The 15983-nt window shown below is 52.7% G+C and overlaps 1 protein-coding gene across 1 annotated transcript in view; it reads left to right on the forward strand.

Moving 5' to 3' along the window:
* NOL4L (nucleolar protein 4 like) overlaps positions 1–15983 on the forward strand; it is a 122063-nt gene that overhangs the window by 33438 nt on the left and 72642 nt on the right. Inside the window, exon 2 of the mRNA XM_036244918.1 lies at positions 14776–14931. Within this exon, the coding sequence (XP_036100811.1) occupies positions 14776–14931 (156 nt within the window). The remainder of the gene's footprint in view (positions 1–14775; positions 14932–15983) is intronic.

Consider the following 15983-nt stretch of genomic DNA (forward strand, 5'->3'; position numbering starts at 1 on the left):
TTTCCCTGGCCCTCTGCCACACGCTCACTTTCAGATATGTCCAGCCCGCTGAATGGAGGCAGAGGAGGGATATGTGACCGGCTGCACATGTGACCCTGGGGGCTACAACATGGTGAGATTCGAGGACTGGGTTCTGGGGCTGCCAACATCAGGAGGTTCCATCCAAAGTTCAAGTTTTCTTCTTTGTGAAGTTTCCCAACTTTTAAATATCAGTAATAAATTCAAAATTGTAATAAACCCCTGCTTGCCCAATCCCCTGCCCCCACCCCCACCCCTACCCAATATAGATACCTCCATAAGCCTATTTGGCCTATGGCCTGGTTAGGACCTCCGGTGTGTGGGTATAGAGTCAGACTTCCCGGGGAGCCTGACTCTCCCTAGCTGGGTACCCTTAGGTGAGTGACTCTCAGAGCCTTGGTTTCCTCATCTGTAAAGTGGGAATGATAATAGTACCCACCTTCTGGGCTCATCTTACAGATATGATGAAACACTGTTTATGATGGATTTTGTTAGTGACTAAGATAGATGCTTCCAAAGGGAAAAGGGTACCGGGCTCTGAGTTTGCCCGGGATTCCTTCTCTATTTTGACGAGCTCTGTGACCTAGGACTAATTTTGAGAACTCAATGCGGGAGAAGCTTGTTCCTCTTGGAGTTGGGCCACGGCTAGGATACCTGTGGAGGCCTCTGGGCCCCCACAGCCACCACTCTCTCCCTGCCTCCTTCCCTGCAGCCTCCCCTACCCACCACCTGCAACCCTTCCACCCTGCAGTCAGAATGATCTTTCGAAAGCACAAATCCCAGCGTCGTCTTTCTCTCCCTTGAGAAAAATGGTGTTGGCTTCCTGATGCCTTCAAGAAAAATGCCCAAGAGCCTCAGCCTAGTGTGGGGAGGTGGGAGGTGGCCCTCGCCTCTCTCTGTCATCTCCTTCCACCAGCCCCGCTTAAGTACCAGCTGCACGTAGCCCATCACTAGGCCGAGAGTGCCTGTGTTCCTCTGCTCACCCGTCATCCATCTAACACATAACAAGCATCTGCTATGTCTCCAGTCCAGATACTCACCTCCCCATCGTGACCCTACTGGTTGCCCATGGTCTCTCTGAGTTTCCTCTTACCCTTCCTCTGTCAGCCCATTTTCCATAAGCAGCTAGAGAAGCCCTTAGGAAATTAATTTGGATGGAGTTGTCCAGCTGCTTAAAACCCCTCCTCCATTGTTGCCTGTTTCACTGTGAGTAAAGCCACAACCCCATCCCATCTCTTCAGCCACATTCTGCAGGTTCCCCACTACCCACTAAATGGCACTGCCTGGCCTGCCCACCTGTGGGCCGTTGCGTATGCTGTTTCCCTTCCTAGTTGCTTTAAACATCACTCCTTCAGAAAGGTCTCCTTGACCACCTGCCCACAGGTACAAATCACTTATTCGGGAGGTGTGGGCCACAGGGTCTGCCTGGGACTCAGTAGCCTCGGTGCCTGACAGTGATATCCACCTTAACATTGGCAAAAACGCTTCTCATCCTTCAAAGCCCAGCCAGAGATGTCACCTACTCAGTGAAGCCTTCTTTCCTTTACACGCCCTGTCCTGCTCCGGGGGCTCTTCCTCCAGCTCATTCCCTCCCGGGCATCCCCTGACAGCAGAGATAGCTCCATCCTGGCTTTCTGTGAGCTTGCTTTCCTTCCCTTTCTGTCTCCCACACTGAACACCATAGTTATCACTGGATGGCGAGCTCCTCAAGGCCAAGAAGCATCACAGTAAAGAGAGCTAATGTTTATGGAGCTCATGCTGACTCTGTGCTAAGCACTTTTCCTGCGTCCTCTCCTTAAATCCTCCCAACCCTGTGGGGTCGGTTCTCCTCAAAGTTCCACTTTAAAGAGGAGCCAGTGGAAGTTTAAGTCCACATGCCCACGGTCATCCAGCAAATCTGACACCAGAGAGCTGGAACTTTTAATGAACAGTGGCAATAACACGGACAGCACCTTCCACCTACCTGGCACTCTGCTGAGCCCTATTCAGGTGTTTCCTGCTCATAATAACTTTTACTGCAACTCTCTTTCATGGCTGGGGAAACAGAGGCACAGAAAGGTTATAACTTGCTGAAGCTCAGGAAGCTAGTAAGGAGGGAGTAGGAATGGAACCCTTGCTGTCTGGCCTAGGTCATGCTCTCAGATCTCACGCTGTGCTAGCAATTGTACCCTCCTCCCTCTGTCCTGCCTGGGAGGGTTCTTTGTATCTCAGCATCCCCAACACCTGGAATATTAGCCAGCCCTGAGGTGGTATTAGTTAGTGAGTGTGTAATGAATGAAGAAGCAGGTAAGCAGTGGACATGGTACTCTACCCCAGCCATCCCAGAACCCTACGTCTGGAAGCCCAAAGATGTGGCAGCCCCTCTTCCAGGGTCTGTGCCCCCCCCCCCCCCCAGTTGTCCAGACAGCCACCAGGGAAGGACTAGATCCATAAACATGAGGCTCTACTTGGGCCCAGGAGGGGCTCTGGGCCCTGTACAGTCCTCAATATTATTGCTTTATTGTCATTTAAATGGAGCCAGCCTCAAACAGGCCACCCAGTTCTAGCCACCAGCACTGGACAAAACCCCCATTGAAAAGCCAATTACAATCACTCCATCTAAATTGTCATGGATTTGTATAGAAAATTACATCTCCATTTAGTCCTGAAGCGACATCCTGGGCATGGACAGAGGGGAGGCTGGCCCATTTACCCCGCCGGCTCAGCGCGGGTGCCGCAGGCAGAGAGAAAGCCCAAGCTGCTGGGTCTTGGACGGCCTGGGGAACAAAGGCCAGTTTGTGGGGGCCCAGAGAGAAGCTGGGCCTCTCAGGGCGGCTCAGATTCCAGGCCTGGACCGATGGACCCTGCACCGCCAGCTGGTCTCCCCTGCTGGCGGCTGTGGCTAGACAGCTCCTGACAGCCGGCTTCAGGCGGCCGTCAACCCCACCACCGAGGTGGCTTGGCTTATGTCCACCCTGCCAGGAAACGAAGGCGGTTTAGCCTAGGGAACACTGGACTGGGATCCTGAGATCTTGGTTTCATTCATTCATTCACTCACTCACTCACTCACAAGTTATGAAGTGCCTGTTGGTGGCCATGAGAATCTCAATAGGGTAGAAGTGAGCTCTAGCTTCTGAGTGTCCTGGGTTTGGTTCCAGCTTCTTTTCTCAGTGGCTATGAAGAACAGAGCACTTCATTTATTCAGGTAGTTCTGAAGTTGTTGAGCACCTACTATGCGCCAGAGAACAGGACAAAATGGTCCTGACTCTTGGTCCTTAAAGTCCAGTGGAGGGTCCACTATTTGCAAAGGTAAGTGTTCTGAGGGACGTGAAGAGGGGATGCCACGGCTTTTGGGAGGAGCTATGTAAGGAGGCAGCTCTGGAGCTGGTCACACCAAGAGCATGTGACAGGGACATTCCAGGCAGAGGCAACAGTGTTCATGTGGGCTGGTGGTGAGGCAGACTGGAGCAGCAGAGTGAGCGTGTGGAGGAGACAAGATCTGTAGGGGCACCCCAAGGATTCTGTAGGCCCCTTCTCTGAGCCTCAGTTTCTTCATCTGCAAACATGGGAATGACAATCTTAGTCTCTGGGTGCTAGGACTCAGGGAGATAATGTAAGATCTTGGTGAGAGCTAGGCACAGGATGCTCCTGGCTGGCTAAGATAGCCTCACTTAGAGGGTGCTCTCCATGGGACAGACAGGGACAGGGGCTCTGCGTGTTGTTGCTCATCAACCCTCCCAACAACCCTATGGGGTAGGGCTGTTATCCCCGTTTCAAAGATAAGGAAAGTGAAGCAACAGCATGGGTCAGTTAATTATTTGTTGCTATCCCAATCATTCATTGTATGTTAGCCCAAAGCCTGACCCAGAGCAGACCCTCAAAGAGGATTTGTTTGCTCAGCGACTACATCTGGAAGTGGGGTGCTGGGTGAATGTGGGAAGCTCAGTTGCAGATTCCTATCTTTGTGCATATGTGTGTGTGACTCTGAGACTAGGTGTAACTGACTGTGTGGGATTCTGACTGACTGTCCAATGACTATGGTTGTATGTGACTTTGAGTGCAAGTGTTTGTGTATGACAGTGTCACACACTTGTCTTTGGTGGCTGTGGGGACTCTGTCAGATCAACAGTGTGTGTGGCTGTGTCAGACTGTTTATCACCATCTACACACATCTGTCTGGACCCAAAGGGACACCTGGCACCCTTCCTGAGATGGCTGGCAGGCCCAGAGGCTACTGAGGGGCAGGATGGGCAGGTTCAGAGGTGAGGATGGCAGAGCCCGCATTCTCCCCCACCCAGCCCCACCAGGCATACAGGCAAATGGAAAAAATGTTCACACCCGGAGCAGGCAGCTGGCTGCCCCATCAGGGACTGCTCTGTGCACAGAAAACAAGTTCTTCTGGTATCAGCTCAAGTTTGGCAGGAAGTGGCTTTTGGGTGGCAGGAAGTTGGATTCAGCTCATATCAGCCCCAGCCGAGGGGCAGGAGAGCAGTTATCTGGGGTTAAACAGAGTAACCGAGAAGCGGGGCCCCCACACACTATACCTGATAGAGCACAGCCCACCCCTCCTGGGGATGATGGGTGGGGAGGGGGGAGACCTTGTAAAGAAAAGCTGCCACCCATTATGTGGCTACTGGGCCCCAGACCCCAGACATAGCTCATCATCCACCTTCCATTGCCCTCATTTAGCAGATGTACAGACTGAGACTGAGAGGCAGTGACTTGCCTGAGGTCACCAAGACAAGTGGAGAGAAAGGGAAGAGAGAATGCAAAAAATTTACAACTATCTAGAGACAAGAGAAAAAGCAGGAAAGAGCGAAGAGGAGAGGGGAGATGGGAACAGGATAAAGTATTTGAATGAGTGCAGAGAGCAATGAGACTACACCAATGGGAAAACTTCTGAGGTGCCCACTGCCTGCCAGGCCGTCACGTGGAATCACAGATGCCCTGGAGATCCTGAACCCATTTTCCAGATGAGGGGAGTGAGACTCACAGCCTCAATGGCTGAGCCAGGCCTGGAGGGCAGGTCTGATTCCCAAGCCCATGTTCTTTCAGGCCATGCCCCTCTGTCCAACTTCTAGGGAAGGCAGTGGTTATACTAAAACAGAGGCCCAATCCCACTAGCCATTTGCCTGGGTATGCTGTTGAGGCATTCACCCAGTTGGCCAGTGGAGAGCCAGGGTTCAAACCTGGGCAGGGTGGCTGCAGAATTCATGTGCTTAACCATGTGACAGGGTGTGCCAAGGACTATGACAGAGCAGGCAGAGAAGGCCGTGGCCCTGCCTGGAGCGTCCAGCTGCCAATCTGAAGCCCCAAAGCTATACCTGGTGAGAAACCCAGCCTTCCAACTCCCAGCCCTGGACATCCTGTACCCCCTACCCAGCCCCCACTGGAGCCCCTGGGGAGTGGGCCACTGGTCCTTCTGTTCTCATCCCAAAAGCAGTACCCAAGCTGTTCCCTGGTTGAGATGCGGATTTGAAGCTCAGTTTGCATGTCATTTGCACATTACTCAGCGCATGTCAGAAGGTACAAACATCTCCTTTTCAGGGGGAGGGCTGTTGGGCCCCCCTGCCCTCCTCCAGACAGCAAAAATGCCAGCCGGCTAGACAGGGAGCTGCGCCCTGGCCTCTGACAGCACCCGCCTGCTGCCACCTCCCCCATTCCCTCCTGGAGCCAAATTTAGGCAGCTCTGTTACTGAGAGATGGGGAAAGCGGAGGCAGGAAACGGTGAGGTTGGAGGCAGCTCAGCCTTGGCCCTTGAAGGGTGGGGCAACCTCAAGAGTGCCCCTGTCCCTAAAGTCTTTGGCCTAGCCTCCCCCCATCCCTCCTCCCACAGGAATGTGGCTGGGTTAGAGAACGATGGGTTCTCAGCTGTAGCCCAGGGTGCTGGCTACTCTGGCTATGAGGGAGGAGGGAGAGATGGAGGGAGGGAGGAGGTCATGGCCAGGGCAGTGGGGAAGGGATCAGATAGCCTCCTCCTACCCCAGACACCGCTGCTGCAACCAGGGACAGGAGCCTGCTCTGCTTCTCAGCACTTCCTGCCCCTCCTTGGCCTGCCCGCCCCCCCAGGCCTGACTGTGGGGTGGGGGTCAGGAGGCACAACTGGGTCTGTGGGGATTGAACTCCCCCAAAAAGGCCCCACCAGGGCTTCTCCTTCTTCGTGTAGGCTTTGGCCTTGCGTCTTAGTTTCCTACCTGGGAAATGGAGAGGCTGGCCTAGAATGATTTTCAAGTGCCTACCCACACTGAGAGCAAGGGTTTCTGGGAGGCCTAGCAGAAATTAGGGACATGCCAGTGGCTTAAGGCCTAGGAAGTTCTTAGAAATCTAAGATTTCTCAGGTATGGCGAAGAGAGGCAGCCCCTTACTGATTCTGGGACAGGATGTGGGTAGGCTGAACAGTGAACGAGGGAGAAGACCTAGACTGGATTACAGCCACCGTGAACCCAGGGGTGGTGTTAATAGTGCCCAGTAGCTAAGAGCATGGATCAAGGGGTCTGAATATCCGGGTTTGAATCTCAGCCCCGCCACTCTGTTCTCCATGACTGTGGGCAAGTTGCTCCAGCTTTCTGTGCCTCGGTTTTCTCACCTGTAAGATGGGGGTAACAAACCTCCCAGAGCTGCCGGGAAAGTGGAAGGAGGCCGGGAATGCTTGGCACACATGAAGCGCACCACGGTGTGATTGTTTTGTCTCCCTGAGCGAGTGAGAGGCCCTCCCGGAGCTATAACGGATGTGGACGCGATGGGGAGGCTCTGTAGCTTGGTGGTTAAATGGCCATCAGAATGGAAGTTCAAGTCTGCATGACCCTGGGCACATGGCCACACCCCGCGGCGCCTTGGGCGGGGAACAGCAAAGGCGCCTACCGCAGAGGGTCTGTGAGGATTACACAGACCAGGCTTGGCACAGCGCCTGACATAAAGCGGGCGCTCCCGAAGGAGAGCCGGCCAGATCGAATGGTACCGCCCGGTACAAAGGACAGGTGGGCAGCGTCCCGGGGGTGGAGGGGCGGGAGCAGGGCAGGTGCGCTGGGAATGGGGGAGGCGGGACTGGGAGAGGGGGAACTCGGGGGCAGGCGGGCGCGCGCGCGCAGCAGGTGCGTGAGGAGTGGGCGGAGCCCCGGGCGGGCAGGGTTTCCAGGTGAGCGGGCGCGAGCCCGGAGGCGGGTGACTGGGGGAGGCGCGCCGACCGGCCCACCGCGGGAAAGCGTCCCTGTGTCTTTAACGCCCTCCTCCCCGCTCCCCCCCACCCCCTATATGCGCCCCCCCAGCCGGGCTGCAGCCGCGGAGCCGTCCCCCCTGCACTGACAGCTGGTATCTAATTACTGTGTGAGAATGGAAAGTCAGGCTGTCCCAGCTCGGGGGAGAGGGGATTAACGTCTCCTGCAGAATACACTTCCTCTGGTGGGTTGCTATGGTTACTCTCATTACCTGCCTGCCCGCGAGGAGCCCGCGCGAGCCGCTCCAGCAGGCCCTCCGAACCCGGGCCCGGCGCGCGCGCGCCTCCCGGGCCTGCCCGCCCCTCCTTGCCCAGGCGCACGCGCGTGCGCCTTGTTGGGGGAGCGCGAGCCGCCTCACCCCGGCCCCGGGCCGGGTGCGGGGCGCCCCGCCCTCTGTCCCCCGCCCAAGCAGCTGTCAGCGGCGCGCGCGGCTCGGCCAGCTCCAGCGCGCGCTGTCAACAGTCATTAGCGCGCGGGTGGCTCCCCTCCCCTTCCAGCCCCTCCGCTACCCACCCTCCCTGTCCGGGGTGGGGCCCGCACCTGGGCCCCAGCTCGTTAGCGCTCCCGGGCCGCCCGCCGCGGTCCCGAAGGGACCCTTCCGCAGGGCCTGCTTGGCTCAGGGCCGCCCCCTTCCTCCTAGAACACCCTCCCCTCAGCGACCTCGTTCCCAGTCCTTGGCTGGGGCACCCAAGGGAGACGGGGCCCCAGGGTCGTGAAGCGCACCCATCCATAGTGGTGGTGATCCCCGGTCACTTATGGGTATCTCGCCCAGGCCAGGCGCTGTTTATGTATCATTTGGGTTCCCACAGCCGTCCTGTGAGGTGGTGAAAGCCACTGTGCATATTGTATCACCTCAACACAGAAGAAAAGTGAGGTCCAGGCAGGCCAGCCGCTTGCCTACGGTCAGGGCTGAATTGTCCTCAGGCCTGTGACTTCATCCCTAGAGCACCTCCTCCCTCCTGATACCCCCAGACCAGAAACCTTGTCCTGCCTGAGTGCCATTAGCTGCTCCTTCCCTCCATCCCTTGGGTCATTGCCCCTCTCCTGCCAAGAGGGGAACACTGTGACCCACCACACCCCTTCTGTTCCTGTCCCTTAACCCCTCACTTTTCCCAGACACCCCAGAGTTAACAAAACCAAAAAAGGAAAAAGAAATATTCAGAGCTGCTTGAAGGGTATGGCATCCCTCAAAAGTAGTGATGTTATTTGGGGGCTGATCCCAGACACCTTTCTCTGTGGCCCCGCGTGTGCATTTGGGTCCCCGGCGTGATTTGAAAGAAGATGGAGATGCAGTGAAGCATAAAGGAGGTCTTGGAATATTTGAGGCCTGTTCCAGATGGCAGGTGCGACGCGGTGGCAGCTCCACACTAACAGTTGGAGATTGTGCACAGGGGTGGAGAAGAGGCAGGTGCTACACTGAGTCCTCAGCGCCTTGTTTATGTATTTCTTTATTTTTTTATTTATGGGGGGAGGTCTCATCCCTCTGCCCCAAGCAGACCTACAGAGCTCAGTGCAACTATGGGTCCTAAAATTCTGATGTGAATCTTTATTTTGGAGAGTTATTATTATTATTATTTTTGTTTGTTTGTTTCCAGTCCACAATAGGTAGTATTCATAATTGAGAGAAATGCAAATATTGTCTTTGTCCCACTTAAGCAATACCCTCTTTTCAGTCATCTGATTGCCCTTTACAAATTATAACTGGCTTCTCTTGGAGATTCTGAGGAGAATTCTGGAGATTTGGGTGAGGGTCTTCATTCTGATTTTCTATTCTTTTTGTTCTTTCCGTTTTGTTTGGTTTTTAAATTTCTCTCCACCTCTCTCCTTTCCATCTGAAAACCCTTCGCAGGAGGCGGATCCTCCCCTTGGATCTTCTTTCAGTCCTGCCAGGAGTTAAAATGGGACTTTGTAGGAACCCCCCCACACACTGCTACCCAAACTTCCAAGCACTGGTCCTGCCTGATTTTATTAATGTATAGTTTGAGAGACAGGAGGAGAAGTTAGGAGGAGCATGCAGCTCATATTTGAAGTAGCCTCTGCCTGTAATCTCAGCCACTTAGCTGGCTGGCCCAGATGGGATGGAGCGGCATCCTCACATTTGTTGACACAGTCAACCCCCTGAAGTCCTGGGCTCCCACACAAGTGGTTACCAGAAATGTGTCTACACGGGTGGGTTCTGCTGACTGACCTCTTCTGATGGCAGTCTCATTGATTTTTACTCCTTGTCGAGAGCCGGATCTGAAATGCACCAAAAGGGCACATCCTAAGGACTTGGTGGTTTCTTCCTCTACTGGGAAACCAGTTGAGAAATGTCCTGCCATTTAGCCACCTCCTCTCAACCATGGCTTCTTCATTGCTGGAAGGCATGCACCACTAATATAGTGATGGTGATGCACTAAATGGCATGTTGGTGGCCTGAAACAGTGAGCCCACCTTGATAAGTATGTAACATTATCAGCAAGTGACTTAGAAGTTCCAGTGGAGATGAAAGAACTGCAGTGCATTAGCATTTGGACCTCAAGGGCAGGGGTCCATTTAATTGGCTTAGTGGGAGACAGACAAGATGCAGTCAGATTCGGGAGCTCACCTGAGGGATGACTCCTGGCAACAGCTCTTGAGGCCTCCCTGGCACAGGCCTCTCTAATGGCCTGGTAAGACATGCTGTCTCCCTGGATGTTAGCAGCCTTCCCTGCGCTAAGCATTCAGATCATTTGAGGAAAGTGAGGAAGCCCTAAAAGACCTGTCAAGGGATGACCTGCTTAAGTATTAATTAACTGTGTCAGGGAGGACTTAAAATCTGATGCCAGGATGCTGGGCACTCCTTCCCTTTCTATTCATAATCTACATTAAGCTTCTGGGCTGGTATTTTGAACTTATACTAATGTTACCCAATATGATTCTTTTGTCCTCACCATTAGGAAAATTGGCCTTCATTGGAGAAGAAAGTATTGATATGTTAGGCCTAGACGCATAGAGCATGTCTGTATTTAACGAGTCAGTGCCAGTGTCCCTAGTAGTTACCTTCCTGTCTCAATTATGGAGACACTGCAATCATTAGTTCTCAAAATCTGCTGTGCATCAGAATTATTTGATGCCTTTTTAAAAACCTCAGATTTGGTCGGTCTTGGGTGGAGCCTGAGAATACGAATTTCTAACAAATTTCCAGATGATGCTGATGCTGGTGACCTAGGGACCACACTTTGAGGACCACTGTTCTAAATACTCTGAAATACCAGTAGTATTTAGGTAGACATTTGGTGATTTCTTCAGTGACTTGCAACATGGCCTTTAGTTTAGAACTGAAATGGGCTGGGTTTAAGAAAGATGGTGTTGTCCAAGAAAGTTAGGAACTCCATGAATTTTTATTATTTTAAAAATATTTTTTATTGATTTTTAGAGAGGGAGAGAGGAAAGGAGAAGGAGAGAGAGAGAGAGGAACATCGATGTGAGAGGTTCACCCCACACTGGGGATCAAGCCCACAACCTAGGCCCTGACTGAGAATCAAACCAGCAACCTTTTAGTGTACGGAACGATACCCAACCAACTGAGCCACACTGGCCAGGGCGGAGCTCCATGAATTTTTAAAAACGATTGTGGTGTCTGGGTTTTGTTGGCCTGGGTCTGGCCGGCTGTTTGGAGTTGGCTGGTTCCAAAGGATGAAGTGTGTTACCATGGTGATATTCTTCCCCATGCAGGAAGGCCCCAGAGGTTGGTTTTCCGCAACTGACCATGTGTTTTTCTCATGGTTTTTCCCATGAGGTGCTGCAGGGTTCCATGCCATCACTCCTGGTTGGTGTTCCCAGAAAGCTTCGGATAGTCAGGAGGCTCCGGGTCCCCTCTTCATCCAGCCTGTAAATAAAGTGAGCTTCCTCTGTCAATCTAGGGCCCAGTGTGTTGAGGGCAATGGATTAGATTAAGCTCATTTGGGTACAAAGCGGAAGTGGTTGGCAGGGGCATCCCAAGGCTATGGGAAGGGTGCTTTCCGCTCCCTTAATTAGCAGCTCTTGCCTTGTAGAGCTGTGCTTAGCTAGGGAAGGCATGCCTCTCCTTCAGCATTTAGCATGAAGGTTATTACCTGTATGGAAGCAGGGCATGGCAGAGATGTCTGTGGCACGTGACTGCCGTGGGATTTCTTTGTTCTCCTGCCAGGGTTCTCCTTGAAGGCCACGCAGATATCCTGGTGTTCTTCCCTTAGGGTATAGCACACATGGTGTCCAGGTGGCCACAGCTCAGCAGAGGACAGTTCAAGGTGTGGCTCTGCATACCTTGTGGGTTGAATTATGGTTGCTGTAGGCCCTCTCCTTTCCTGTGTACATCTCTGCAGTTGAGATAGACCAATCACAGGACCCAGGTTTGAACATCAGGGGACATCACAGTCAATTTTTAAACAGGGGGCTTTTTAAAATGCTCCCCTGAAGAGTTTCTCTGGAGTAGCTTTATGGTCACATTGGGCCAGGTACCAAGCTGCTGCTTACCGGCGTCCACCTAAGAATGGAGCGGAAGCTGGGACGGACAGGATAGGCACTGGGCAGTGTTTTACTGTTTAATCCAGGTTGGCTAGTTACACCTCGACTTTAGGAAAGCTTATTCCAAGTTTGTGTGACAGCCTTAGCATGTGATTTAGGACTTACATGAGATTATGCATCTCTTGTTGTGGTGGGTATTGACCTCGGGGGTCCTGTTCTATTGCCTGAATGGATGAGCAGGACCAGAGATAAGAGCAGATTCCTAAACATGAAATGTTCAAACTCAGTGGGTCTGAAGGGAAGAGAGGAACATTTATAATCCTGTACGTGTCAAGTGCCTGATGTATATTCTTATGTAATCCTTGGAGCATCCAACTAGGACTTTTTTGGCCCATTTCACAGGTGGGGAAACTGAGTTCTAAGAGGTCAAGGAGTGATCTGTCCAAGGTCACCAACCTGATTAGGGAGCACTTTCCATCTCACCTGCCTAAAATAGTGTCTTCCACCAGATTTTCTTTCTCCATTCCTTCCCACAGATACTTTTCCAGGAGTATTTGTTTCCTGAACCAATTTTATGGGAACTAAGGGCTATTCACTTTTAAGAAGCTAAATCCATCATTATGCCTCTGGTTTCAGATGATCAATATGTGGAACTATCCACTATACTTTTAAAATATACATTTTTAAAATTAAGTCTTAGCAGACATACAGAACAGTACACAGATTATAAGTATTCAGATTAGCGACTTTTTATAAACTGAACACACCTGTATAACCACCATCTGATCGAGAAATGGAAACCCAGTATTAATTTCATTCTTAAGGTTATTTTGTTTGTTTTTGCCAATATGAACCTCTGGTTAGAAGTATCTTATTACTGATTTGTCATAATATTTGTCCCATCCAACTCTGTCACAGAAGATCCCCAAAATGCTGGGTAGTTGCAAGTCTGCTAAATGACTGACTTAGTTACTGATAAGCCCTGTTTACAGATGGTCCGGAACTTCAGAGGGGGACTTCAGACACCCCCAAGAAAAAGGAACCAGTAACTCCTGAGAGAATTTAAGAGCATAAGAGTCATGGAATTTTGAAGCTCACCTCATAAGTGGAGCTCAGGGAGGTTGAAGAAGGTGCCCCCAGCTTCATAACAAGGAAGCAGGACCAGTGAGCACACACACACACCATATGGGTGCTGCTATCTGAGAAGTCCCCGCTGAAATGGATCCTGACCAGGAAGGAAGCATTGGCAAGACTGCCTGTACAGGACCAGTGCTGTCACCACTCATGGTCACCACTCACATACGCTGCCCCCTAGCTCTGGGGTTTGGTACCCTACACCCCAGATGCCCAGATGCCCTTCCTCCCCCATTTGCTTTCAAGTGGGTCACTGGCAGAGAGACAACCCTGTTCGCACATTATGGCACATTGGGAAAGTTGCTGAATTAAAACTAAACCCTGCCTCTGGCCAGAATGTGTTGTGAGCCAGGATCCCACTTAGCACAGCTTCTATTCTCCTCAGACTGCAAAGACTGGAGTACTAAGCCAGCTGTGCCACTTACCAGCCGCCACACCGCAGGCCAGTTCTGACCCTGACAACCTCCCAGGCTGGTGCTCTCCAGCCCTAGCGTAGCTAGGAGAAACTTGGCCAAGGGCACAGCACTTCTTAATGATGATATTGATCCAGCGGCACCTTATGGGCTGGATTGGTGCTAAGTGCTACGCGTGTATCTCATGTATTCCTCTTCGTAGCTCACGGGAAAGGTGCTTCTGTTATCCTATTTTCCAGATAAAGAATCTGAGGCTCAGAGAAGCAAAATAACTGCTCAGGGTCACACAGCCACCTAAGTGATGGGGCCTTAATTCATAGCAGGGAAGGATGTGTCTAAACGATCCTGCCTGTCTGCCACTTGTAACCAGTCAGTCAGTCTGTAGTTACTGAGTCTGCTGTGTGCCAGGCATTGTTCTAGGAGCTAGGGAGACAGCTGTGAGCTAATAGATGAAGCCCACACCCTCAAAAGCTGACAGTTCTTAAGCAGGATCCCTTGGGGAAGACTTATCTTGGAAATTTGCGTTTCAGGAACTTTTAGAGAAAAGCCTTTTTTCCCAAATCATGCCCCAGCTTCCTCTTTATCTTTGAAGCCCCCAGAGCCCTCCAAGATTTCCCTTAGAGAGATGATGGCTGAGAGCCAGGCGCACCTGAGGCTGTGAGTAGCCTCTGCCCTGTGAATAAGGAAGACACTGAGCAGTCTGCTCCCTTAAAGACCCTGCCCCATGCTCACATCCCCCAGCCTCACACCCTGCAGTCTCCCTGCCTCTCCAGCCCAGCCCTACTAGTGGGAGAGGACAGGTGTTGGCCCTGCAGCTCTTTTACTGAAGGGCCCATCTCAACCCTGGCACACCTTGTCAGGGCCAGCTGACAGCACTATGCCAGCCTGACAAGAGTGGGGGGCATGGCCACCCTGCCCATGCGGCCCTGCCACCTCCACGTGGCCTCATGTCTGTTATTCTCTACGCTACACACAAAGAGCCCAGGTGCCGTGGCTGGCGCTCAGCTGCTGGAGTGGGGAGGACCAGCAGTGGTGAAAAGCTTTTCTGAAAGGCCAGGGTGGAGGCAGGAGTCACCCAGGTGATCCAAGCCAGTCCCCTGGGCCCCCAGCCCAGGACCACAGTGAAAGGTTACTGTTAATTGGCGAGTTCCTGATGGGGCCGCATCTATTTAGCACTCCCCCCTCCCCAGAGACTTCCAGGATGGTCTTGGCACAGCGTGTGATTCGAGAGCTGAGTCTGGCACAATCTGTCTGAAATTGTGAACGTGGAGCCTCTGGTTTTTTAATTTGTATTTTTGTTGTTGTCATTCCCTGCCCATTGTTCCTGGTAGATTTAGTAGCAGCAGCCACCCTGACTCTGGTACCCCTCCCTGGGGCCCTCTCAGTGGGTCCCTTCCACCTCTAGCCCTTCCCGTCCATCTATCATCAGAGGCCTTGTTGGGGTCAGGGAACAGCATTGTCTTGCCCCCGACCCACCACTCATCCTCAGGGCCCAGCTCTCACCCCGCCATCATCCCTGACACTAACACAGCTTGTCCACCCTGTCGCAGGGGGCAGATGGCCTGTCGGAGCCGGAGGGCATCTCTCTGAAGCGGGTCGCTGTGGTGGAAGATTTCTTTGACATCATCTACTCGATGCATGTGGAGAGCTCAGCGGAGCCAGGCAAAGCCCCCAAGCACGCTGGGCAGAAGAAAACCTACCGAGCGGTGAGATTTCTGTCCCTTTGCCTCTGCTGGCAGCCCCAGGCCTTGGCAGGAGGCCATGGGCTCCGCACATGTTGGGGGGGGGGGGCAGGGAGCTGAGGCGTGATGAAATGGCCTTTGGGGACCCAGGGGGGCACAGGGCAAGGGCATGGCAGCCAGAGATGGCTCACAGGGCCAGGGGGCGGGTTCTGTGGTCTGAGCACAAAGGAAAAGCAGGTTGAAGGGAGTGAGAGGGAGGGGAGGAGAGGGAGGGGGCAGGAGGGAAGCCCTTCTCTCCCCTTTTCTGCTTCCCTCATTTCCCCCAAGCCCCTCACAGCCTGCTCTGCGGCTGGCCTGGCCGTGGGGGATGGCTAGATAATAACAATCGTAAGGGCAAACGCTTCCCTGGCATTTACTGGGTGCCAGGCCTGTCCTCAGTGCTTTCTGTGTGTGTTTTTTTGATCCCCTACTGCCCTGTGAAGTCAGTACAGGGAGTTCCCCAGGGAAAGTCTGAGGACCTGGTCCCCAGCCTGAAGGAAATCAGTTTGATTTGGGGTGGGGAGTTCCGAGAGCAAACCAAAACATAAAAAAAAAAAAAACCAGAAATGTCCCTACGACTAGCTTTGAGGGAACAAGAACCTAGGTACCTGGGTATTCAGCAGAGGTGCCTCCAGATACTGCACTAAGCCAGGGGTCTTCATGGAGAAGTTGGCAAGTAAGCCAGCATTCGAAGCTTTGGGTAGACAGAAGGGAGCAGAGAAGGTTAGATTGCTAAAGGTGGGAAATGTCACACATGGGGAGGCAGAGGGATGGTGGCCCAAGCACTGGGGGCCTGCCTGTGTCCTGTCCCATCTCCCCCTTGACCCTCATCGCCATGGCTTATGCACAGCTTTGAACCATGTGTCCAGTGCCCACCACTAAACAGTAAAGCCAAGCACCTTATGTTCATTTAAGCCTGACGGCAGTCCTGTGATAAACTGTGGTCCCATTTTACAGTTAAGGAAACTGAGACCCAGAGAGTTGAGCTACTTGTCTAAAGTCACATAGCACCTGAGAGGTAGTCAGCCAGTGTCTTC

This window comes from Molossus molossus, unplaced genomic scaffold (assembly GCF_014108415.1).
Source record: "Molossus molossus isolate mMolMol1 unplaced genomic scaffold, mMolMol1.p scaffold_m16_p_6, whole genome shotgun sequence".
NCBI classification, from domain to species: domain Eukaryota; kingdom Metazoa; phylum Chordata; class Mammalia; order Chiroptera; family Molossidae; genus Molossus; species Molossus molossus.